Below are 26,740 nucleotides of genomic sequence, written 5' to 3'. Positions count from 1 at the left end.
GGGACTGTCTCTATATGTTGCCAACTTGGACTTCCCAAGCGCTTAGTACACCTGTATATATATTTGTCCATATTTATTACTCTATTCATTTATTTATTAATCTTACTTGTACATATCTATTCTATTTATTTTATTTTGTTAATATGTTTGGTTTTGTTCTCTGTCTCCCCCTTCTAGACTGTGAGCCCGCTGTTGGGTAGGGACCGTCTCTATACGTTGCCAACTTGGACTTCCCAAGCGCTTAGTCCAGTGCTCTGCACACGGTAAGCGCTCAACAAATACGATTGATTGATTAATTATTAGTATTATTACAGCATTTGTTAAGCGCTTCCCATGTTCATTCATTCATTCAATCGTATTTATTGAGCGCTTACTGTGTGCAGAGCACTGGACTAAGCGCTTGTGGCTCAGTGGAAAGATCCCCGGCTTTGGAGTCGGATCACCTTGTAACCTCCCCAGCGCTTAGAACTGGGCTCAAAGGGCTCAATAAATACGATTGATTGATTGATTGATTAATAAACACGATTGATTGATTTGGGCAAGTCGCTTCACTTCTCTGGGCCTCAGTTCCCTCAACTGTCAAATGGGGGATGAAGACTGTGAGCCCCCCGTGGGACAACCTGATCACCTGGTGACCTCCCCAGCGCTTAGAACAGTGCTTTGCACATAGTAAGTGCTTAATAAATACGATTATTATTATTAATTATTATTATTATTATTATTCTCTGGGCCTCAGTTCCCTCAACTGTCAAATGGGGGATTAAGACTGTGAGCTCCACGTGGGACAACCTGATCACCTGGTGACCTCTCCAGTGCTTAGAGCAGTGCTTTGCACATAGTAAGCGCTTAATAAATACCATTATTAGTATTATTAATTATTATTATTATTCTCTGGGCCTCAGTTCCCTCAACTGTCAAATGGCGGATGAAGACTGTGAGCTCCACGTGGGACAACCTGATCACCTGGTGACCTCCCCAGCGCTTAGAACAGTGCTTTGCACATAGTAAGCGCTTAATAAATACCATTATTATTAATTATTATTATTATTCTCTGGGCCGCCTCAGTTCCCTCAACTGTTAAATGGGGGATTAAGACTGTGAGCTCCACGTGGGACAACCTGATCACCTGGTGACCTCCCCAGCGCTTAGAACAGTGCTTTGCACATAGTAAGCGCTTACTAAATACCATTATTATTATTATTAATTATTATTATTGTTCTCTGGGCCTCAGTTCCCTCAACTGTCAAATGGGGGATGAAGACTGTGAGCCCCACGTGGGACAACCTGATCACCTGGTGACCTCCCCAGCGCTTAGAACAGTGCTCTGCACAGAGTAAGTGCTTAATAAATACCATTATTATTATTATTAACTATTATTATTATTCTCTGGGCTGCCTCAGTTCCCTCAACTGCCAAATGGGGGATTAAGACTGTGAGCTCCACGTGAGACAACCTGATCACCTGGTGACCTCCCCAGCGCTTAGAACAGTGCTTTGCACATAGTAAGCGCTTAATAAATACCATTATTATTATTATTATTATTCTCTGGGCCTCAGTTCCCTCAACTGTCAAATGGGGGATGAAGACTGTGAGCTCCACGGGGGACAACCTGATCACCTGGTGACCTCCCCAGCGCTTAGAACAGTGCTTTGCACATAGTAAGCACTTACTAAATACCATTATTATTATTATTAATTATTATTATTATTCTCTGGGCCTCAGTGCCCTCAACTGTCAAATGGGGGATTAGGACTGTGAGCCCCACGTGGGACAACCTGATCAGCTGGTGACCTCCCCAGCGCTTAGAACAGTGCTTTGCACATAGTAAGTGCTTAATAAATACCATTATTATTATTCTCTGGGCCTCAGTTCCCTCAACTGTCAAATGGGGGATGAAGACTGTGAGCTCCACGTGGGACAACCTGATCACCTGGTGACCTCCCCAGCGCTTAGAACAGTGCTTTGCACATAGTAAGCACTTACTAAATACCATTATTATTAATTATTATCATTATTCTCTGGGCCTCAGTTCCCTCAACTGTCAAATGGGGGATTAAGACTGTGTCGCCCCCCCCCACCCCCCCGGGGGACAAGCTGATCACCTCCCCGGCGCTTAGAACAGTGCTTTGCACATAGTAAGCGCTTGATAAATACCATTATTATTATTATTATTAATTATTATTATTATTCTCTGGGCCTCAGTTCCCTCAACTGTCAAATGGGGGATTAACACTGTGCCCCCCCCCCCCCGGGGACAAGCTGATCACCTCCCCGGCAATTAGAACAGTGCTTTGCACATAGTAAGCGCTTAATAAATACCATTATTATTATTATTATTAATTATTATTATTATTCTCTGGGCCTCAGTTCCCTCAACTGTCAAATGGGGGATGAAGACTGTGAGCTCCACGTGGGACAACCTGATCACCTGGTGACCTCCCCAGCGCTTAGAACAGTGCTTTGCACAGAGTAAGCGCTTAATAAATACCATTATTATTAATTATTATTATTATTCCCTGGGCCTCAGTTCCCTCAACTGTCAAATGGGGGATGAAGACTGTGAGCTCCACGGGGGACAACCTGATCACCTGGTGACCTCCCCAGCGCTTAGAACAGTGCTTTGCACATAGTAAGCACTTAATAAATACCATTATTATTATTATTATTATTAATTATTATTATTCTCTGGGCCTCAGTTCCCTCAACTGTCAAATGGGGGATGAAGACTGTGAGCTCCACGTGGGACAACCTGATCACCTGGTGACCTCCCCAGCGCTTAGAACAGTGCTTTGCACATAGTAAGCGCTTACTAAATACCATTATTATTAATTATTATCATTATTCTCTGGGCCTCAGTTCCCTCAACTGTCAAATGGGGGATTAAGACTGTGTCGCCCCCCGGGGGACAAGCTGATCATCTCCCCGGTGCTTAGAACAGTGCTTTGCACATAGTAAGCACTTAATAAATACCATTATTATTATTATTATTAATGATTATTATTATTCTCTGGGCCTCAGTTCCCTCAACTGTCAAATGGGGGATGAAGACTGTGAGCTCCACGTGGGACAACCTGATCACCTGGTGACCTCCCCAGCGCTTAGAACAGTGCTTTGCACAGAGTATGCGCTTACTAAATACCATTATTATTAATTATTATCATTATTCTCTGGGCCTCAGTTCCCTCAACTGTCAAATGGGGGATTAAGACTGTGTCCCCCCCCGGGGGACAAACTGATCACCTCCCCGGCTCTTAGAACAGTGCTTTGCACATAGTAAGTGCTTAATAAATACCATTATTATTATTATTATTAATTATTATTATTATTCTCTGGGCCTCAGTTCCCTCAACTGTCAAATGGGGGATTAAGACTGTGTCCCCCCCCAGGGGACAAGCTGATCACCTCCCCGGCGCTTAGAACAGTGCTTTGCACATAGTAAGCACTTAATAAATACCATTATTATTATTAATAATAATAATAATTATTATTCTCTGGGCCTCAGTTCCCTCAACTGTCAAATGGGGGATTAAGACTGTGTCCCCCCCCCCCCCCCCCCCGGGGGACAAGCTGATCACCTCCCCGGCTCTTAGAACAGTGCTTTGCACATAGTAAGCGCTTAATAAATACCATTATTATTATTATTATTATTAATTATTATTATTATTCTCTGGGCCGCCTCAGTTCCCTCAACTGTCAAATGGGGGATTGACTGTGTCCCCCCCCCATGGGGGACAAGCTGATCACCTCCCCGGCGCTTAGAACAGTGCTTTGCGCATAGTAAGCGCTTGATAAATGCCATTATTATTATTATTAGTAGTAGTAGTATTACTAGTATTATTAGTATTAGTAATAATAATAATAATCGGGCACTTCCGGTGGCTGTTGGGCCCTGAGAGGAGGGGCTTCCGGGTCACTAGGGGCAACGGCAGGCGGGTCATGTGACCCCCAAGATGGCGGCGCCGCGGGGCCTGTAGCCCTGGCTGCCGTGAGGACAAGTTGGATTGTTCCCCGAAGACCCCGGCTTCCAGAGGGAGGAAGAAGAAGGAAAAGAAGGAGAAGGAGGAGGAGAAGCAGCAGCAGCATCCCGTCGTCTTTTTGTCGGGATTGCGGCCCTGGCAGGGAATTCAGGGGAAAGCATCCTGGCAGCTGGGACAGTCTTGGACTCGTTGGGGTCGAGCTGAGCCCCCCATCCCACCCAGGGGCAGCACGGACACAACAAATCCGCCCTGCCAGGAGACGTGGGAAATCGGGGGGAAGATCTGGGAACAGTCCGAGCCACTGGATGGGCTGTGGGGAGAGGCTGCCAGCCTGCCACTTGGAAAGGACCAGCCGGCCTGGGGGCAACAGAGGGCCTAGGAGGGACGAGGAACAGCAAGGAGGGTATCCAGCCAACTCCCTCCCGCTGACCACTGCTATGTCCTAACCTCCCACTCTGGTTCCCTTCCCCATGCCCTTTCCCCACATCCGGAAATATGATCAGCGCCCCTGATGTGGTGGCTTTTACCAAAGAGGAAGAGTACGAGGAAGAGCCCTACAATGAGCCGGCGCTGCCCGAGGAGTACTCAGTGCCCCTCTTTCCGTTTGCCAGCCAGGGGTCCAACCCCTGGTCGAGACTGTCGGGGGCCAAGTTCGCCAGGGACTTCATCCTCATCTCCGAGTTCTCCGAGCAGGTGGGCCCGCAGCCCCTGCTCACCGTCCCCGATGACGCCAGGGTCTTCGGCACCTTCGACCTCAATTACTTCTCGCTGCGGATCATGTCTGTGGATTATCAGGCCTCGTTCGTGGGCCACCCACCCGGGTGCGCCTACCCCAAGCTGAACTTCGTGGAGGACTCCAAAGTCGTGCTGGGGGACTCCAAGGAAGGGGCTTTTGCTTACGTGCACCACCTCACCCTCTACGACCTAGAGGCCCGGGGCTTTGTGAGGCCTTTCTGCATGGCCTACATTTCCACCGACGAGCGCAAGATCATGCAGCAGTTCCAGGAGCTCTCCGCGGAATTCTCCAGGGCGTCCGAGTGCTTGAAGAAGGGGAACCGCAAAGCCTTCGCAGGCGAACTGGAGAAGAAGCTGAAGGACCTGGACTACACCAGGACCGTGCTGCACACCGAAACGGAGATCCAGAAGAAGGCCAACGACAAAGGGTTCTACTCCTCCCAGGCCATCGAGAAGGCCAACGAACTGGCCAGCGTGGAAAAGTCCATCATCGAGCATGAGGATCTGTTAAAGCAAGTCAGGTCTTACCCCGCCCGCAAGCCGAAGGAGTCGGGCCGGCGCCCTCACGGGCCCGAGGGGCCCCGGGAGCAAGTCGCCCCGAACTCCGACCGGGCACCCGCTACCTCCAACCCCGACGAGCTCGTGGAAACCAACCTCTATGCCCGCCGGGCCTCCTATACCCCCAAGCTCATCAAGGCCAAGTCCGCCAAGTGCTTCGATAAAAAGCTGAAGACCCTAGAGGAGCTCTGCGATACTGAGTTTTTCACCCAGACCCTGGCTCAGTTGAGTCACATCGAACACATGTTTAGAGGGGACTTGTGCTACCTCTTGACGAGCCAGATCGACCGAGCGCTGTTACAGCAGCAGTGCATCACAAACTTCCTCTTCGAAGATCTGGTGGATTTCGACGAGACGGGGGCGAGGAAGCGGGATGACGTTCAGCTGGAGCCCGATCAAGAAGGGGCCCAGCCCAAGTCTTTGGAAGAGTATCCGGTCCCTAAAGTCTTCATCAGCGTGGGGTCTTACAAGTCCAGCGTGGAGTCCGTGCCCATCAAAATGGAGCCGGAGCTCGGAGAGGACCCCGGAGACGTCGAGGCGACCGAGCCTAGCGTGTACGGCTACCGGGAGAGCCTGGATTACCTGGACATGGATATGAAAGGCAGCGTCAGTAGCGGCGAAAGCATCGAGGTCCTGGGGACGGAAAAGTCCTCTTCCGCCCTGCCCAAGTCGGACAGCCAGACGAGCTTGACGGCCCCCCTGAGCCCGCGGGTGGTCCGGAGCCAGGCGGTCAGCCAAAGGACCATCAGCGAGGACAGCATCGAGGTCCTCAGCACGTGTCCCTCCGAGTCGTTGATCCCCGGCGACTTCAAAGCGAGCTACCCAAGTGCCATCAACGAAGAAGAGCCCTGTGCGGAAGAGCCGCCTGCGGAGGACGAAGAGGGAGGGATCCGCTTCAGTGCCGGCGGAAGCCCCGGAGGCGTCGGCGAGGCCGAGGGTGGCGGAGAAATCCCCTTGACGCAGTCGGACTCGAGCTGTTGCATCGGGAAAGAGAGCCCCGGTCTCCTGGGGCCCCATCCCGCCCTCACCCAGAAACCCTGCGACGACGACGGGGTGGTCAGTATCCCCCCGCGGCCCTACAGGCAGAGGGAACTGGGCTTCCACGTGGACTTCACGGTCGAGGACCTCGGCTGTCCTTCCCGGGACGAGGCCCCCGGAGGCTCCCCCGTTCACGAGGTGGATCCGGGCTGCCCGGGCGGCGGCCGGGACATCAGCAGGATCAGCCTGGACGAATACTCCGACTCCACCAGCCACGTGAGCAGCAGCGCGGCCTCCACGGGTTCCGACCGGACCCCCTCTCCGGCTCGCCAAGCCGGCCACTCCTCCGAGCGGCACAGAAAGAGGGCGGGGCAGAACGCGTTGAAGTTCATCCGGCAGTACCCCTTCGCCCCTCCGGCCATCTACTCCCTGCTCAGCGGGAGGACCCTGGTCGTGCTGGGGGAAGAAGAAGCTTTAGTGAGGAAGCTGGTGACGGCCCTGACCATCTTTGTTCCAAACTATGGCGGGTCCACCAAGCCCGTGAAACACTGGCTCACCACCCCTTTGCACATAACGGATTTTCAGAAGTGGAAGCTGATCGGCTTGCAGAGGTAAATGAGGGCCTGATCGGAGGGCAGGGTAGAAACGGGCCCACGGTCCCTTGTCATCCTGGAAAAACCGTCTAAGGAGATGCGCCGTCCAGTCCCACCCCACTCTGTATTTGGAGCAGAGTTTCCCTCTGAGGCCCAGGTTCACAGGCACTGCCGTTGTGGGCAGGGAGGGCGACCGATTTCTACCCATTGGACTCGGAAGAAGGATTAACGCCTGGAAGGCGTGTGGGTCTTAGAAGGCCTCTCCTCTTCCCGCCAGCCTAAAAAAGGTAGACATTTATTTCTTCCGCTTGGTAGTCACCAAGCTCTTCTGCCCAGCAGCCAGTTAGCCTCGCTGTCGTTGTGTCTTGCACAGGACAGATCTCCCGAGTTTAGCACCCTCTCCAAATCAGAAAGCTGGAGCCGTCGGCTGAGGCGAAACAGTCGGCGGTCCAGCCGGGAATGGGATTCCCATTCACAAATATCTGGCTTTTCACGCGTCCCGTCGAACAGTATTTCCACCCTCCCTGTCCCAGGTCCTAAACGTGTTTGGGTTTCACTGGACTCTGGCAGCGGAAGGTGCGCAAGTAATTTAAAGAGGGGCCCCTGGTGTCTCTCTGATACTTGCCCTAATCCAACCGGTATTGTTCCTAGAGAACCTGTACGTTTTCCAAGAGGTTTCCCTTGGGAGGAGGAAAGCCAGTGGATTCTGAGCCGGGACCCGGTTCTGTGGTGGTAAGGAGGAGCTGACAGATCCACTGCCCCTGAGCCTTTATCTAAGACTTGGAAGTCTCTGAGATTAAGTGCATAGTAGTAAACGTTGCAGTAATGGCACTTTTTGAGCACTCACTCGGGCAATGCAATGAGACGGTGCTTAGGAAGTACAGAAAGGGCAGGAGACAGGTTCCCTGCCCACAGGGAGCTTACGTTCTAGGGTGCGCAGGTGTCTGGTTTTTTGTTTTAATAAAATTCACCTGAAATCATCTCCGAATAGGAACTCCTGAAGAGGCGTGGCCCAGAAGTTTACCGTTGTTTCGGTAATTTCAGCGTGCAGATGGCAGCAGTAATGGTGTTTTTTTAAGCCCTTATTGGGTGCAGAGCTCTGGACTTAGCGCTGGGAGAGAATACACAGGTGGGAAGAGAAGCAGTATGGCGTAGTGGATAGAGCATGGGCTTGGGAGTAAGAAGGTCACGGGTTCTAATCCCAGCTCCACCACTTGTATGCTGTGTGACCTCGGGCAAGTCACTTCACTTCTCTGTGCCTGTTACCTTGTCTGTAAAGTGGGGATTGAGACTGAGCCCCACGTGGGACCGGGACTGTGTCCAACCCAATTGCTTGTATCCACCCCAGTGCTTAGTACAGCGCCTGGCGCACAGTAAGAGTTTAACAAATACCAATTATACCAGGTCCCTGTCCCTTGGGAGGGGGAAAGGAGGCAGGCGTAATCTAAGACTATAAATGGGAAGAAGGAACTGGCGGCAGATAGATGCACAAAATAAAACTTGTGCACGGTGGTCGCTAAACTTACCAGAGTTGTCTGAAAATGGTCCAATTGTCAGCTGGCCCTGAAGTCAAGAATGACTTGCCCCTTATTGTGCTTTGAAAAACTCTTTGAATTGTTTCCAGGGAACACTGCTGTTTGGCAGGGATTTTGAGATAAATCTCTTTAGATTTGATAAAGTTCATCCACATTTTGAAACATTCATCGTAACTGTCACCCCTGGCAGACAAGGAGGATTAATAGTAATCGTGGTATCCATTAAGCGCTTACTATATGCCAAAGCACTGTGCTGAGCTCTGCGGTTGGTACAGTCAGGATCGTACGCAGTCACTGTTCCACCTGGGACTCTCAGTCTAAGGGGGAGGGAGACTAGGGATTGAATCCCCATTTTTTTTTTTTTAGCGTTTATTAAGCGCTTACTATGTGCAAAGCACTGTTCTAAGCGCTGGGGCGGTTAACAAGGTGATCAGGTTGTCCCACGGGGGGCTCACAGTCTTCATCCCCATTTTACAGATGAGGTAACTGAGGCACAGAGAAGTTAAGCGACTTGCCCAAAGTCACACAGCTGATAAGTACCGATTAGGACACGGAGAGATGAAGTTAAGCGACTTGTCCTCTCCCAAGCGCTTAATACAGTGCTTTGCACACAGTAAGCGCTCAATAAAGGGTCACAAGCAGGTGAGTTACGGAGCCGGAATTAAAGTCCAGGTCCCTTGACTACCAGCTCGCTGTAAAAATAATGATTACATTTTCATCTTGGGGTCACCAATGGAGAATGGAGCCCGTGCAGATATACAAGAATGGGCGCTAAAACTTTCCATTAGAAGTTATTTACAGAGCATTTTGTTTGCGTTTGTCGACTGAACAGGACACGGCTTCTTTAGGGTCTGCTCTGCACATAGTAAGCGCTCAGTAAATACGATTGATGATGAACAGGACACGGCTTCTTTAGGGTCTCGGCGTGTACACCTCTTGTGCAGCAGAGAACTACCTTTCTGGTGATGTGATTGACAGCAGATTTTTTTGTGAGACTCTGTTTTAGTGGTTCAGTTTGTGTGTGCGGAGGGCCGTATACAGCATAGTTTGCCTTGGATTTGCTGCAGCCGATCCGGCAGTGGAAATGGAACATTTTACAGCAATCCATCAGTCATATTTATTGAGCTCTGACTGTGTGCTGAGCACTGTAGTAAGCACTTGAAATTTGGAGTACAATATAACAGAATTGAGCACTGTAGTAAGCACTTGAAAGAGTACAATAGAACAGAATTGAGCACTGTAGTAAGCACTTGAGAGAGTACAATAGAACAGAATTGGCATTCACAACAGGCTTACAGTCTGGGGAGTAGGAAGACATTAATATAAATAAATAATTTCTAGATATATACGTAAGTGCTGTGGGGCTGAGGGTGAGGTGAATACCAAATGTCCAGTGAACACGTATATCCTGGGAAGAGGTGAATTTTGTATAAGACTTGCTTGGAATCTTTCACTGTTTAGCAAGGCATTGTGTATTATTATTATTATTAGTAGTAGCGTGGCTCAGTGGAAAAAGCCCGGGCTTTGGAGTCAGAGGTCATGGGTTCAAATCCCGGCTCCACCACTTGTCAACTGAGTGACTTTGGGCAAACTGTGTAACTTCTCTGGGCCTCAGTTCCCTCGTCTGTAAAATGGGGATGAAGACTGTGAGCCCCACGTGGGACAACCTGATCACCTTGTAAATTCCCCAGTGCTTAGAACAGTGCTGTGCACATAGTAAGCGCTTAATAAATGCCATTATTATTATTATTAGTAGTAGTAGTAGTACTAATGGTTACGGTTAAGTGCTTATTACGTGCTGGGCACTGTGCTAAGACCTGGGGTAGATACAAGCTCATCAGGTTGGACACAGTCCCTGTCCCACAGGGGGTTCCCAGTGTTAATCAGCGTGGCTCAGTGGGAAAGAGCCCGGGCTTTGGAGTCAGAGGGCATGGGTTCAAATCCCGGCTCCGCCAATTAGCTGTGTGACTTTGGGCAAGTCACTTAACTTCTCTGGGCCTCAGTTCCCTCATCTGTAAAATGGGGATGAAGACTGTGAGCCCCCCCGTGGGACAATCTGATCACCTTGTAACCTCTCCAGTGCTTAGAACAGTGCTCTGCACATAGTAAGCGCTTAATAAATGCCGTCATTATTATTAATCCCCATTTTAGAGATCAGGGAACTGGGACACTGAAAAGTGAAGTGACTTGGCCAAGGTCACCCCGAGGGCAAGTGACAGTCCCTGTCCCACAGGGGGTTCCCAGTCTTAATCAGCGTGGCTCAGTGGGAAAGAGCCCGGGCTTTGGAGTCAGAGGGCATGGGTTCAAATCCCGGCTCCGCCAATTAGCTGTGTGGCTTTGGGCAAGTCACTTAACTTCTCTGGTCCTCAGTTCCGTCATCTGTAAAATGGGGATGAAGACTGTAAGCCCCCCCCGTGGGACAACCTGATCATCTTGTAACCCCTCCAGCGCTTAGAACAGTGCTTTGCACATAGTAAGTGCTTAATAAATGCCGTCATTATTATTAATCCCCATTTTAGAGATCAGGGAACTGGGACACTGAAAAGTGAAGTGACTTGGCCAAAGTCACCCCGAGGGCAAGTGACAGTCCCTGTCCCACAGGGGGTTCCCAGTCTTAATCAGCGTGGCTCAGTGGGAAAGAGCCCGGGCTTTGGAGTCGGAGGGCATGGGTTCAAATCCCGGCTCTGCCAATTAGCTGTGTGACTTTGGGCAAGTCACTTAACTTCTCTGGGCCTCAGTTCCCTCATCTGTAAAATGGGGATGAAGACTGTGAGCCCCCCCCCCCCCCCGCCCCCCGTGGGACAACCTGATCATCTTGTAACCTCTCCAGCGCTTAGAACAGTGCTCTGCACATAGTAAGCGCTTAATAAATGCCGTCATTATTATTAATCCCCATTTTAGAGATCAGGGAACTGGGACACTGAAAAGTGAAGTGACTTGGCCAAGGTCAACCCGAGGGCAAGTGGCAGAGCCAGGATAAGAAAGAGCTCAGGTTCTGTGACTTTCGGGCCCGTGCTGTAACCACTAGGCCATGCTGCTTCCCAGTATTATTTTGTTAAGCCACTAATATGGTTGTCCCAATTAGAGCCCCACAGCTGATGAATCGCCAGGGAAGCATTCACAACTGCCCTTGTTTATTGAGGAGCAGCAATTGCGGGGTTTGGGAGCGTGTGTAAAAAATGGCCGGATGACTCTCTGACAGGACTAACAAGGTAGCAGGGGGAGGTGAGGTCATTGGCTCCTGTTTCCATTTTCCTCATTTCTTCTTTCTACTTCCCTCTCGAACAGTTTTTACAGAAGTAGGATTTGAAGAAGTGTAAACGCGGGCCAAAATGTCGCTGCCGATCCAAAAGGGACAGGCGGCTCCCGGGGTAAAAAGCAGCGCATCATCATCATCATCATCATCAATCGTATTTATTGAGCGCTTACTATGTGCAGAGCACTGTACTAAGCGCTTGGCAAGTACAAATTGGCAACATATACATATACATACAAGTACATATTGGCAACAGCATCAGAACCGGAGTCGTGGTGGCGGGCGGGTCGTCGGGACGGTTTAGGTGGCAGACCGAGGCGGACGGGAAGAAGGGAGGGGAACAACGGGGGAGGAGATCCGTGGGCGCGGCAGGATGGTGGAGAGAAGGAGGGAGGCTGCGGAGAGGAGTCATCGACGAAGCGCGCGTTCGTCAGGGAGAGAAGGCCAGGTTAGGCTTGCCTGAACTAGATGGTGAAGCTTGGAAGAGGTGTGTTAAGGAAGCAGGGTGACTAATAATAATAATAATAATGGCATTTATTAAGCGCTTACTATGTGCAAAGCACTGTTCTTTTAGACTGTGAGCCCACTGTTGGGTAGGGACTGTCTCTATATGTTGCCAATTTGTACTTCCCAAGCGCGTAGTACAGTGCTCTGCACATAGTAAGCGCTCAGTAAATACGATTGATGATGAAGATGATGTTCTAAGCGCTGGGGAAGTTATAAGGTGATCAGGTTGTCCCACGGAGGGCTCACAGTCTTAATCCCCATTTTACAGACGAGGGAACCGAGGCGCAGAGAAGTGAAGTGACTTGCCCAAAGTCACACAGCTGACTAATGCGAGAAGCCGGGCTTGAGATTAGAGAAGCAGCGTGACGTAGCGGGTAGAGCACGGGCCCGGGTGTCAGAAGGTCAGAGGCTTTCATTCCGGCCCCACCACTTGCCTGCTCTGTGACCTTGAGCAAGTCGCTTAACTTGGCTGGGCGTCAGTTTCCTCATCTCTAAAATGGAGATTAAATCCTCAGTCTTCCCGCTTAGACTGTGAGCCCCATGGGGAACTGCGACCGACGGCCCTTTGGGGCCCAATCTGGGGTATGCCGGCTTCCCCAGTGCTTGCTACGTAATAGGCAGTTGATACATGCTACAGTTATTTTTATTATAATTTGATGGTGGGCAGGGTAGGTGTAAAGTGAATCGAACCCTAGAGGTCACAGCTAACAACCCGCTCTCACCCCTAAATCCTCATCATCCCACAAGCCTAGTAAAATCTAGACTGTAAGCTCGTTGTGGGCTGGGAATGTGTCTCTTTATTGTCGTATTCTCCCAAGCGTTTAGTACAGTAAGCGCTCAATAAATGTGACTAAAATCAGCACTCATTTCATTTCATTCCATCATACTCATTGAGTGCTTACTGTGTGCAGAACACCGTACTCAGCACTTGGAGAAGCAACGTGGCTCAGTGGAAAGGGCCTGGGCTTTGGAGTCAGAGGTCATGGGTTCCAATCCCGGCTTTGCCAACTGTCAGCTGTGTGACTTTGGGCAAGTCAGTTCACTTCTCTGGGCCTCGGTTCCCTCAGCTGTAAAACGGGGATTAAGACTGTGAACCCCCCTGTGGGACAGCCTGATCACCTTGTAACCTCCCCAGCGCTAAGAGCAGTGCTTTGCATCGTCATCATCATCAATCATATTTATTGAGCGCTTACTATGTGCAGAGCACTGTACTAAGCGCTTGGGAAGTACAAATTGGCAACATATAGAGACAGTCCCTACCCAACAGTGGGCTCACAGTCTAGAAGGGGGAGACAGAGAACAAAACCAAACATACTAACAAAATAAAATAAGTAGAATAGATATGTACAAATAAAATAAATAAATAAGTAGAGCAATAAATATGTACAAACATATATACATATGTACAGGTGCTGTGGGGAAGGGAAGGAGGTAAGAAGGGGAGGATGGAGAGGGGGACGAGGGGGACAGGAAGGAAGGGGCTCAGTGTGGGAAGGCCTCCTGGAGGAGGTGAGCTCTCAGCAGGGCCTTGAAGGGAGGAAGAGAGCGAGCTTGGCAGATGGGCAGAGGGAGGGCATTCCAGGCCCGGGGGATGACGTGGGCCGGGGGTCGATGGCGGGACAGGTGAGAGCGAGGTACGGTGAGGAGATTAGCGGCGGAGGAGCGGAGGGTGCAGGCTGGGCTGGAGAAGGAGAGAAGGGAGGTGAGGTAGGAGGGGGCGAGGTGATGGACAGCACATAGGAAGCGCTTAATACATGCCATTATTATTATTGTTATTACGATATAACAGTAAGCAGACCCGTTCCCTATCCGCCCGAGCTCCCAGTTGTCCTCCTGTGGTTCCATCTGGGAATCAAGCATTCCCAGAAGCCTTTTTCAAAAGCAACATCAGCTTTCCCCAGAAACCCCACCGGGCGTTGACCGCGTGCCCGTCTAACGGCGCACCGTCCTATCGGTGTTGGGCGTCCCGCCACCCCCGTTCCCTCTGTTTGTTTCAGAGTGACCTCCCCAGCCGGCGTCAACACCCTGCACGCCCTGAACCGCTACAGCCGCTACGCCAGCGTCCTGGACCTGGACAGCAAGACCCTGTGCTGCCCCGCGTACCGCGGAACCCTGGTCCCTCGGCTCGCGGACCACCGCACGCAGATCAAGCGGGGGGGCACGTACTACCTGCACGTCCAGAGCCTCCTGACCCAGCTGTGCTCCAAGGCCTTCCTGTACACCTTCTGCCACCACCTGCACCTGCCCGTCAGCGAGAAGGAGCCCGAGGAGGCCGTCCTGGGCCGGCAGATGAACTTCCTCAAGCTGCAGCTGGGCCTGGTGAACGAGGACGTCAAGGTGGTGCGCTACCTGGCCGAGCTGCTCAAACTGCGGTACGTCCAGGAGCCCCCCAGGGACAGGAACCCCGTGCTCAGGTTTGACTACGTCCCCAGCTCTCTGTACAAAATCTAAGCCCCGCTGGACGCTCAGGACCGGGAGGGCCGGCGGGGAAGGGAAACACGAGCCGGACTCCACGCTTTCCCTCCTCGAGGCCGGCTGGAAAAGGAACTGGACGTTTTGGCGGCGGGCGGCGTCTCCGTGTTGCCCGTCGTCGTCGAAGAAAGCGCAGGATTCCTGGGTGGTATCTGGCAAATGGAAAACTGGAGTCGTGGCGGCGGGGCGGGATTGGGATTTTTCACCACGAGGCAACGTGGGAAGGGGCCAAAAGGGCTCTCAGCCTGCTGGTAACCGTCTGGGGAGGCGGGTTCTCCGGCCGTGGAGTGACTTTATGATTTCCAGCGAGCGATCGGTCCGGACCAGGAGAGAGCGGGTGATCGCGTTACGCTCTGCCTGGAGGATTTGAGCAGCTACAAACTCTTAAGTGTCGTGTAACTCAGAGCATAACTCAGAGCACGGGATCTCAAGGAGGAGATGGTCCTGGCTAGGATGGAAACTCAGGGGTGGGGGGGTGGCCTCTTAGCTGGGATGAAGTGCACAGCTAAACACAGCAGTTGCCAAACGTGTGGTTTGTGGGGGTGGGAACGAGGGGCAAAAATTAGTGCTGGAAAAGTTGTGGTTTTTTTTTAAGCTCAACCCTGGTAATTAGAAACGTCCCTAACGTATATGCATCTGTATGTATCTATCTGTACCTCTTCAGAACTCAATTAGCAGGATCCCTTGGCTAATTCTACATCGTGGGGCTGGTTTTCCTGAAAGGATTTTTATGAATCTCAGCCCCCGAAGTTGCTCGTCCCCCGATCCACGGAATTGAGAGATCGAAGCGCAGATGTCGTCATGGTGGAAGCCCCGACTGACTCTGCAGCCTGAGAGTCCCTATCAGGGAGCCTCTTTGAGCAGTGACACACATCCACTAGCCCACGCCAACTCCCATGCCTGTGGGAGGCATGGGGGGGCCCAGGGGTTGCGGAGGGGCCTGGATCTCACCCAGCTGCAACCTCATTCCTCCAAGTCTGGGGAAAGAGGGCCACCTACACAGCCTCCAAAATTTACATTTTATGGTCCGGCAACAGGACTTATATGGGGAGCTAAGAGTTGAGAGGGAATCAGAACAGCAACCCAGCGGAGAGAAACATTGCCAGAAGATGCCCAAGGCGGGAAGTGCGGCCGGACCAAAATTTAAATCAGGTTGTTTTAACACACCTCAGGAGTTCTGCTGTTAGTTTCTGGCTTGTTTGGTTCCGTTGGCTTTTGCGGGGGATGTTGGATTTAGTTTACTTCTCCTTTAGGCCAGTATGGAAATGTTCGAACTGGGCACAAGTGGCAACGTCGCCTTCATTTCCAGGTTCTTTTCTCTGCAAACCTCCGCGACCTCTCGGCTACCTCTCGAAGGGCATCGTTCTCCAGCGTAAGTCAGACAGGATTCTGGTGTGTTGAGGGGCTGTGGGTATTTCCGATCTTCTGAAATTCCCTAGGCTGGTTGGCTTGGCGATAGCGTGGGCTGGGCAGGCGGCCCTTCGACTGAGCCGCTGAATTTGCTGTCTCTCAGACCCTCCCTTGGAGCCCCGCCGATCTCTCTGGTCAGCGAGGAACGACCGCTCCACCCACATGTACTTTTTCTTTCCAAAGGATTCCCGGTAAATCTCAGGGGAAAGGCCCAGTGCAGTGCACATTTTGTCTTTCACCTCTGTCCTCTTGGTAGAGAACTTTCTCCGCCCTGCAACTGTCTGTCTTTCCCTCCCTCCTCCGGGTACGGAGAGAGCGAAGAACACTTTTTGCAGAAAGGACAACTGCAGAACTTTGAATGTGCATTTTTAACAACAGTGCTTTGTATCCAGCTGTAGGGGAAACCCTTAGTTTTAATTTTTGTTTTTACGTTGCCCCAGTAAAAATTGATCCATCAATCAGTGGTATTTATTGAGCTCTTAGTGTATGCAGAGCACTGTACTAAGTGCTTGGGAGGGTACAATACAACAGAATTAGCAGCTACGTTCTGCAATTAGACTTAAACTCTCTCCTTCTAGACTGTGCAGAACACTGTACTAAATGCTTTGGAGGGTACAATACAACAGAATTAGCAGCTACGTTCTGCAATTAGACTTAAACTCTCTCCTTCTAGACTGTGAGCCTTGTTGCCGGCAGGGATTGTCTCTCTTTGTAGCTGAATTGTACTTTCCGAGCACTTAGTACAGTGCTCTGCACACAGTAAACGCTCAATGAATACGATTGAATCGAATTCAGCTAATTCTGATTCTGGAAATGAAGGTGACGAGTGTCAGCGTACCAAGGGACAGTGACAGGATTTGGGGAGGATGCTTTGGTGTAGCGTGCCCCCTCCCTTACAACTTGAGCCAATGTTTGCACTTCCGTTCAGCGTCCTGAACCGAGGGGATTTCTTTAACGTCGGGTCAAACCACGTTTCCAGGTTTAGCCCATCTCTTTGCCAAGAAGGGTCGCGAGCTCTAACCATTTTATTTCTCTCCAGTCTCTTAAAGAACAAAAATGGCAAAGAAAGGTTGGCTTTCACCATTTTTTTGCCTCTCATAAGGGAAAGTCAGGCCAAGGGTTTTGCTCGAGAAAAGGGAAACGGTCCCCAAGGCTCGCTGTCGAGATTTCTGCCTTACTGTTGTCAGTAGTAGTGTTAGAGTTACGGTATTTGTTAAGCACCTACTATGCATTAAGCACTGGGGTAGATTCACGATAATGAGGTCGGACCCATGGTGCTCCCAGCTAAGGGGAGGGGTGTCATCACAGCGTTTATTATTCTGATCATCAGGCTGAGGTTGGGGATCTCAAGCAATGGCTTGAGAAGCCCGTGTTCTTCATCAGCCCCCTTTGCATCCGTGTTTGGCCTCAGCACATAATTCAGTGCAAAACGTGAACACGTGAAGAGTTTCCTGTCCCAGTTTTAAATGCGAAGAGTACAGTGTTTCGGCATGTGAACCAGGCCCACTGGGAAAGCTTGCTTTTGTTTTGTTTTTAAATGGCAAGATGTTTTACCTTATTGCGTGGTGAACAGCTTCCGCTAGCTCATTTAAGGAAGTGACCGTGTAACCTTTTACCTTAAAGGAAAAAAAGCCTATATCAAAGCCCACATGAGATTGTTTTTGTAACAAGAGGATCAAAAAGGATCAGTGCTATTATTCTAAAAGGGGGTTATTTAGTGGACATTGTAAAGGCAGCCGGACAGTGGGAAAATGATCAAACAGCAGGTCAGCTTTTTGGTGGAGTTAGGTAACTTCAGATTTACTTTAGTTAAAATTGCCTAGAATGATCTTTAAAGATCTTTAAGGGTGTTTACCTCTGGTCTTAACATGGCCTCACGAAGGCATTGAGAACAAGGCACATTAGAATCTCTTTTGCCTAGAGTGGGTAGGGCAGAACTCTTTCTTTATGAACCTGGGCCCTGAAGATTGGACAGTTAATTGTGAGAGTTTGTCATCTCTTCCTAAGAAAAGGCAAGGTAGATGTGCAAATTAGTGGTTAACCTTCTGAATTAAAAATGGAAGTCGGGAAATAACTTGGACAATGCTAGTTCTGATTGATAGGTGGATGTTTCAGTTTTTGGCGAATTTATTTCTAACACGATCAGTGATAGCTGAACTATCGTATCCCCACAAATAAGGGATTTCCAATTGCGGTCACTTCAGGCTACAAACCACCTCCAGACTGTCTGATCTTTGTTCCCTTTCCAGAATCCCATTTTGGAGAACTGAATCTATTAGAAGACCTTTTCTTACAATGTTGATGGGAAGAAGAGTCTCCAGGGTTGAGATCCTGTCTATCAATCAGTCAGTCAGTGGTATTTATTGAGAGCCTACTGTGTTCAGAGCACTGTGCCGAGTGCTTGGGAAAGGACAGTACAATACAGTTGGTAGACGGGATCCCTGCCCGCAAGGAGTTTACCGTCTACAGGGGGGAGACAGGCATTAAAATAGATTCTGGCTAGGGGGGATAGTAGGGAAGAATATTGGATTTTGAGCAAGGGATATCCAAAATAGCTGAGATTCTTCTCTAGTAATTAGGCTAATTGAAGTCTGCAAAAAAAACCCCCAAAACGGTGTCTAAGAAATGAAACCAAATTAAGCCATTTCCCAGAAATAAACTGACAATAGCACTTCCCTCCTTTGGTTGTGATTTGGGCCCCATCTCCATCATCAGCTTCTCACTCAGGGAGTGAAGCACAGAGAATAAGATTTGCCTTTTATTCTGAAGTTTGAGCTTTATACTTGAATGTTGCTATTTATTTTATACCCTCTTTTTGATCCTGTTACGCTAGAGCTATGAAAATATTAGTTGGTTATGAATGTCATTCTTGCAAATATGCACATGTGCAACATTTAAAGACCTCATTTGAAAAATTGTCAAAAGCAAATGGTCTTTTAAGCACATGCAGTGCCATATTTTCCCGACAGCTACTGCCTCAAACCTTCCATAGCCCCTAGAATTCCGTAGTACCTCCTTAGACGTCAGTCTCATCGTCAAGGTCAAGGCGAGACAGATACACAGACGCCTCAAAAGTCGAACTTAAAGCATTAATCTGTAGTCCACCCTAAGAGTCCTGGATTTTAGAACAGGTTTCAAGTGGTCCTAATCTCAAATCAGAACCAGTGGAAGAAGCTAATTTCAGGCGCACGGGAGTGACGCGCAAATCCCATCTCAAAATCCTAGAAAACGTCGACGGCTCCTATTCTGCCCGTCAGGACCGCGGCTGTTCCGTACAGCCTGCCTTGCCGGGAAGGGTGTTTTGCCTACTGGACATCGTGACGCCGAGCCTGCCCATTATCTGCTTCTGTGAATGCCGAGCGCACGCACCCCCGAAATATCGCACGTCCAATCATAGTTTCCAGCGTAACTCCTCGTACCATCATTGTCGGCACAGCTGAAGGCACCTTCTCTGCCCATCAGAGAATTCATCAAAGCAGCCTTTTGGAGGAATACCTTTTAAGACAGGAGAAAAGTTTCTGCCAAGTTTCGTTTACTTTCCCAAGAGCTGAGAAGAAGATCCCTTGGCCCCGTGCTGGAAATCAAGCCAGACTTCTGGTCCGTCCCCGGTGTGAACGGTTCAACGGGAAATGGAAGGAGTGAATGTTAGGACGACTGTGTCCTTTAAAGACTGCTAAATTGCACGTCTCCCCCGTGCAGTTGAAGAGCAGCGGGGAGAAGTAAAAAGTGAAAAGCTCAGCAGTTGGTGTACCGTACTGCTTTCACAAGGGGTTTGGTACGGTGCCCCTTTCTGTCCGTTGTTCTCGACCCGCTGAGCAGTTCCTGAACGGCCTGCCCTCGCCTGTATGAAGGCCCTTTGGAAGATTATTAGTTGCGACCCTCTGGTTCTTTCCTCCTTTTCTCCTGGAAGTCCTTGCCGGGATGGGGAAGAGACAGGGAAAGAGCAATTTGCACTTTGCAACAAAGTAACGTCAATACTTGCACCTTAGCCTGGAATGAAGAGTTCGCTCTTCAATGGGGCCGGTGGATTCTTCCAGGGCCCTGCTGCTGAGAAACCTTTCTGAAGAGTCCGTTTACCGCGCGTTTGGGAGCAGGGAAGTCTCTTAGACCAGCTACCAAACGTGTGTGAATGACAAAACCCCTAATAGAAGCTGTGATCTTTGCAGTTACAGTAAGTCATCTCAGAGTTCATTAACCCCGACGACGGGGGCCGGTAATCTGGGGGAGTCAGAACCAGAAGGGGCAGGGCTGATGTCTGGGAGCGCTGGAAAAGTCACCCGGAAGGCAGAGCTACAGGGTACCTCACCCCCTATTCAAATGCCAGGGAGTTCGGCATATTCCTTGGGTTGGGATAAAACTTGCCTTCAGGGTTGCAGGGTGAATTCTCTCATCATTTGAAAGAAAACCTATTTTAATACTGCATGTCCACTCGTTTGTAGGGGTGTGTTTGTGTGTACAGACCATTTGCATAAGCAGTAGCTTCAACAGGTGCCCCCATGAAAGTGGCGCAGCTGGCATGTGTGCGTAATATGATTTTGTAGGTGTTGCTGCACAAGAGTTTAACAAGAGTTAATGCCAAATGAACATGAGAAGAGTGTACTTTTTTTAAAAAAAAAAGATTTAATTTATTTGAGTTCAGATATTTTTGAAATATAAAATTGGTTGTATTTTTTAAAGCGATAATTCTCGTCAAACATTCTGTGGGTCTTAATTTTACCGTGCTTATTAAAAAAGTCATAGTTGTGTTTGGCACTCAGCTATTTGAAAAATAAAATGTATTTGGGAAGGCGACGGTTTATTTCACTAACAGGAAGGCGATGGGTACGCCGGGCACCAAAACGGGAGAGAAATCTAGGGCCTGTTAGTGGCACAATGTACACTCTCTAGACTGAAAATATTCACCACACTTTATCCCTGCAGTATGCTGAACATTAAGGAGAAAAGAAGGGCATGGGGAGCTCCTTAGACACCTTCCTAAATAGATGATGATACCTACTGGCCCTGAAGTTGTCCAAATTCTGCATTACAGGAAGCTTCATAACTTCAAAACTAATATTAATTGAAGCGCAAGGTAAGTGTGGTTGTAGCTGTGAGGAAGGGATTAGTTCCATTCATTCAGTCGTATTTATTGAGCGCTTACTGTGTGCAGAGCACTGTACTAAGCGCTTGGGAAGTACAAATCGGCAACATATAGTTCTGATGAGTGGGTGGCTGTTGCACTTGGATCTCTGTCCCCATTAGGTATTCACCCCCAACTCTGCCCCATAGCACTTGTATGTTCATTTCCTGAAATTATTCATCTTAACGTCTGTCCCCTGTCTAGACTGTAAGTTCCCTGTGGGAAGGGAATGTGATTACAATTCTTGTTCTCTCCCACTTAGTACAGCGCTCTGCACATAGCCCACAGCACCTGTGTATATGTTTGTACATATTTATTACTCTATTTTATTTGTACATGTTTATTCTATTTTATTTATATGTTTTGTTTTGTTGTCTGTCTCCCCCTTCTAGACTGCAAGCCCACTGTTGGGTAGGGACCGTCTCTGGATGTTGCCAGCTTGGGCTTCCCAAGCACTTAGTACAGTGCTCTGCATACAGTAAGCGCTCAATAAATACGATTGAATGAATAGCATTGATTGATTGTTACCATTGAGGAAGCAAAATGACTTTTCTTACTAACAGCTTTCAGTCAATCAGTGGTACTTGTTGAACGCTTACTGTGAGTAGGGTATTGTTCTAAGCCCTTGGGAGAGTAGATATTGTTAGGTGGAGATAGTCCCTGCCCGTTGCTTTATGCTTTGCCTTTGGAAAAATTGGGCTGTATCACAGTCCAATCTCCTGTAAACAAGTCCAGTTCGCTCTATAAGAAGTTGATAGATTCATTCTTTAATTGGTGATTTCAAAAATAAAATCCCACACCATTAGCGTAATGTGGAAAATGAAACAGATCATTCCTGGCTTAGATCCACACCGTCGTCGCAATTGGCACATGTCTTAGAAGTGGTTTTTGTGAGAAATCTAGGAAAGAGGAAGAAGTCAAGGTTGATTCTTCACCAGGAAAAAGCCACTTTTCTCACTTGCTTTTTCCTTAAAGGCAATTTTGGCACATGAACCCCTGAGCCTTCATAGTAGACACACTGACATTGGTTCTGAAACTAACGCGGTCTGCGAAGGGACCGTGCCATCTCATGTCAAAAGTCAGGCAGGCCAGGCAAGGGGAAGGCGGCAGCAAAGCCCTCCACCTCCTCTCTGATGGACTTGATGATGCTCTGGTACTTCTCATCTCCCGCCAGTCTCTCTTTGAACTCCTTCAGGGTGGCTTTAGCAGCCATCTCACTTTGAATCATCCGAGTCAGTTCTATTCCTGCACAGGGCGATAAGCCACAGGTGAATCTTTTCCACATTCTCAGGGAGCAAAGACATTCTGATGTGAGTGCATTCAAACAGCCCGGGACAACTGACAGGACCAAGGGATATACATCCACCCACTGTCAAGCTGGGGAGGAATATTAGTGCAGGATTAAGGATACATCTCCAAGGGGCTTTTCCTGTTTGAACCCTCTTTTCCCCAGCTCCCTTTCCCTTCTGTGTTGTCCATGCACTTGGATCTGTGACCTTCGGGTATTTGACAGCCACCCCACAGCACCTGTGTACATATCTTTAAGTTGTGTATTGTAAATTATATTAACGTCTCTCTCCTCTAGATTGCAAACTTGTTGTGGGCAGGGAATGTGTCTGCCAACTCTTGTACTCTCCCACACTCTGCACATACTAAACACTCAATGAATAAACTAGGAAAAGCCACTAGGACCCAGGGAGGAGGCCAAGTTTTGCAATCTGGACTTCCCCTAAGGAGGAGTAACCAATAAAAATTCCATTCGCATAATCACCCAACACTTAAAAGACTTTGGCTGCCATGTAAGAAATATCTGGTCATCAGCAGGGTTAGACTTTTCCCTTCCTCTGTTTTTCTCCTGTCTCAGGCTGTGTGACTGTCTGCCTCTCTCAGGCTCGTGAGTATGTTTATGTCTGTCCTCTGCGTATGACCAAGCATGTTGCTTTTTGCCCCTGAATGAATATGAATACCTGTTTTTTTGTTTTGTTTTTAATATACTCCTGGGGTGGGAATTTTGGAGGATTTTGGGGGGAAGATTGCCTTTTGGGAGAGATGTATGTATAAGCCAATGTTTGGAGGAATCTGACAATATATCGGAGAGGATGTATACACATATTCATGTAGGGTGAATGTCGCGGGAAGGGTGATAAGTGTGGTGATGGATCATGGGTTTGACGTGAGCATATGCTCCCTTGGGGAATAGGGGTAAGTTACGAATGGAGAAGTGAATGCAGTTTTCTGCACACCAGTTGTCACAAGAGCAGAATTCTTCCTTCTCTCATCTTCCTGCAGCCCTCACCCCCTTACTCTGGCATTTTTCCCCTTAGTCTGTTTTTCGTCTATCTTGGACTGTACGTCTATCAGGCTCGCACATGTGTTTATGTCTGTCATGTGTATGGCCCAGCTTGTTGCTTTTTGTCCCTGAATGAATGGAAATCATGAAGCCCATCCTTCACCTTGCCCTGAACTTCTAAGGTGGCAGAGGGGAACCGAAGCTGTGGGAAGAGAAGACTCCCAGCTGGGCCCCGAGTAATGAATGGTCAGGCAGAGGGCCAACAGGGCCAGGGCGGCTGCTTGGCAGTGCCCGCTCAGCGTGAAAGCCTCCACCGCACTGGAGCACAGCAGAGAAAGGGAGGAAGCGGAATGGCGGCCTTGCCCTTTTTCCCCACCTCCTACTGCAGTCCTGTTAGTTCATTCAATTGTATCAAGCGCTTATTATGTACAGAGCACGTACTAAGCGCTTGGGAGAATACAACAAAAGACACATTCCCGTTCCTTGCTAGGGCTTCTGTTTCCACCAGCTAGCCCTACTCCCTCTGCAGCCTCCTTGGCACTATCCCTCCTGGTTCCCTCTTTTTCCTCCTTTCCCCTCCCCCTTGCTGATAACTCTACTTTTTGCCCTTCCCAGGGTCCAGCCCACCTAGTCCATCCCTCTGAGCCAGAGGGCTCCATGGGGGCCGGAGACGATGCCTACTTTATAGCACAGTGTACGTTATGGAAATTTAGCTTTTAAGAATGACATTTAGTAAGTGCTTATCTACTAAGCACGGGGAGATCTGGCTCTGTCCTACCTGGGACTCCCAATCTAAGAGGAAGGGAGAGCAGATGAAGAAACAGAGGCAGTGAGGCCCACTTAGACCATGAGCCCCATGTGGGACAGGGACTGTGTCCAACCTGATTATAATAATAGTGATGGCATTTATTAAGCGCTTACTATGTGCAAGGCACTGCTCTAAGCGCTGGGGAGGTTACAAGGTGATCAGGTTATCCCTTGGGGGGCTCACAGTCTTAATCCCCATTTTACAGATGAGGTAACTGAGGCCCAGATAAGTTCATTCATTCATTCAATTGTATTTATTGAGTGCTTACTGTGTGCAGAGCACTGTACTAAGCGCTTGGGAAGTACAAGTTGGCAACATATAGAGACGGCCCCTACCCAACAGCGGGCTCACAGTCTAGAAGGGGGGAGACATGCCCAAAGTCACACAGCTGACACTTGGCGGAGCTGGGATTTGAACCCATGACCTCTGACTCCAAAGCTAGTGCTCTTTCCACTGAGCCAAGCTGATTATCTTGTATCTACCCCAGGACCAGCACTTAATATAGTGCCTGGCACGTAAGTGCTTAACAAATACCATAATTATTATTATTACTAAGGATCTTGGCCCAGAGTAAGTGCTAAACAAATACAAACAAAAAGCCTCAAAAATTTATCCAAGGTTACAGCAGGTCAGGGGTACAGAGCTGGGTTTCCTACTCTTCCTGATTCCCAGTTCTTACACAACATTGCCTCTCACTTCTTCTGTTACCTTGGTAATAGAAGCCCCACATAATAATAATAATAACAATAATAATAATAATGTCGGTATTTGTTAAGCGCTTACTATGTGCCAAGCACCGTTCTAAGTGCTGGGGTGGACACAAGGTAATCAGGTTGTCCCACGTGGGCTCACAGTCTTCATTCCCATTTTACAGATGAGGGAACTGAGGCCCAGAGAAGTGAAGTGACTTGCCCAAAGTCACACAGCTGACAAGTGGCAGAGCAGGGATTTGAACCTGCGACCTCTGACTCCAAAGCCCGGGCTCTTTCCACTGAGCCACGCTGCTTCCCTAAGATGGAGACCACAGGACACAAAATGTCCCTAAGAAGTCCTGTTTCAAGGTCGGGACCTTACACTTGATACCACAATGACAGAAAACTGGCTCCTTACAGAGAAACTTCACATTACCCCATGGTTCCCAAGACTTTGTTCGTACCTCTATGGATAAAATGAGCTACTTTTATGAAATCGTTTTCCAGGAGGCCTCTGGATGTCAATGCTGGAGTCCCAAGTCTCAGACCACTGGGTCGTAATGCACTTTTGTCACCTGAGAAGGAAGAACACAGAATCATTCTTGCCCCCGATACAAAGGAGAAAGCTTTCAAAAAACAACACCCACAGTATCCTGTTGTCACATGGCCGGAGGTTTCTGGCCCAGCTCATCCAGGTTTTAAAAGCAGGTGCAGTAGGTTTAGAAACATCACTTAATAATAATAATAATGATATTTGTTAAGCACTTACTATGTGCAGCGCACTGTTCTAAGCGCTGGGGGGATACAAGGTGATCAGGTTGTCCCACGTGGGGCTCACAGTCTTAATCCCCATTTTCCAGATGAGGGAACTGAGGCCCAGTGAAGTGACTTGCCCCAAGTCACACAGCTGACAAGCGGTGGAGCGGGGATTTGAACCCATGACCTCGGACTCCAAAGCCTGGGCTCTTTCCACTGAGCCACGCTGCTTCTTAAGTTGCCTGCTGGCAGGTTCCTGAACCAGGGTTTCCAGAAGTGCGAAGAATGACAGGAAGGAGTTAGAGGGAGCTCGTCGCTTCCGCGGGTCTGGTTCAAAAACAACTTACTCAAGCGAAGGCAGATGAGAGGTCTCACCTACCACGAAATGAAGCTTTCCCTTGGCAAGGGAAGGTTTCACGGTGTTTCACCTGGACTCACTAGAAAAATGGACCCTTCTCAAGAAGCATTCACTTGACCCACCTCAACCCCATAGCACTTAACATACATATCTATAAGCTATAAAGACAGACTTCATATAGATAGATAGATATATAAAGACTTCATATAAATATATATCTACACATAGATATATATATCCACCTCAACCCCATAGCACTTAGCATACATAGCTATAAGCTATAAAGACTTCATATAGATATATGCTTCATATCTATATGAAGTCTTTATATATATATCTATATGAAGTCTTTATATATAGCTTATAGCTATGTATGCTAAGTGCTATGGGGTTGAGGTGGATATATATATCTATATGTAGATATATATCTATATGAAGTCTTTATATATATATCTATATGAAGTCTTTATATATAGCTTATAGATATGTATGCTAAGTGCTATGGGGTTGAGGTGGATATATATATCTATGTGTAGATATATATTTATATGAAGTCTTTATATATATCTATCTATATGAAGTCTTTATATATAGCTTATAGATATGTATGTTAAGGGCTGTGTGTGTGTGTGTGTGTGTGTGTGTGTGTGTGTGTGTGTGTGTGTGTGTGTGTGTGTGTGTGTGTGTGTGTGTGTG

The 26,740-nt window shown here is 48.7% G+C and overlaps 2 protein-coding genes across 4 annotated transcripts in view; one reads left to right on the top strand and one right to left on the bottom strand.

Annotated features, from left to right (window-relative positions):
• The first annotated feature begins 4,006 nt into the window (after positions 1-4,006).
• On the top strand, positions 4,007-15,240 carry SMCR8 (SMCR8-C9orf72 complex subunit). Its single transcript, XM_038763740.1, has 2 exons — positions 4,007-6,859; positions 14,137-15,240. The coding sequence occupies exons 1-2, from the start codon at positions 4,473-4,475 to the stop codon at positions 14,588-14,590; spliced, it is 2,841 nt and encodes a 946-aa protein (XP_038619668.1). The 5' UTR covers positions 4,007-4,472; the 3' UTR covers positions 14,591-15,240.
• A 6,648-nt stretch (positions 15,241-21,888) lies between these two features.
• The window catches only part of SHMT1 (serine hydroxymethyltransferase 1), a 28,514-nt gene continuing 23,662 nt past the window's right edge, over positions 21,889-26,740 (bottom strand). For 2 of the 3 annotated variants that reach the window (XM_038763690.1, XM_038763689.1), the window contains exons 11-12: positions 25,395-25,505; positions 21,889-22,385 (exon numbers count right to left, since the gene is read on the bottom strand). In XM_038763690.1, coding sequence (XP_038619618.1) covers positions 22,213-22,385; positions 25,395-25,505 — 284 coding nt within the window. In that variant the 3' untranslated portion in view covers positions 21,889-22,212. The remainder of the gene's footprint in view (positions 22,386-25,394; positions 25,506-26,740) is intronic. The other variant, XM_038763691.1, reaches the window with a different exon arrangement.

Source organism: Tachyglossus aculeatus, chromosome 21, assembly GCF_015852505.1.
Source record: "Tachyglossus aculeatus isolate mTacAcu1 chromosome 21, mTacAcu1.pri, whole genome shotgun sequence".
NCBI classification, from domain to species: Eukaryota; Metazoa; Chordata; class Mammalia; order Monotremata; family Tachyglossidae; genus Tachyglossus; species Tachyglossus aculeatus.
The sequence above is the reverse complement of the archived record's forward strand: the minus strand, read 5'-3'. Positions and strand labels throughout refer to the sequence as shown.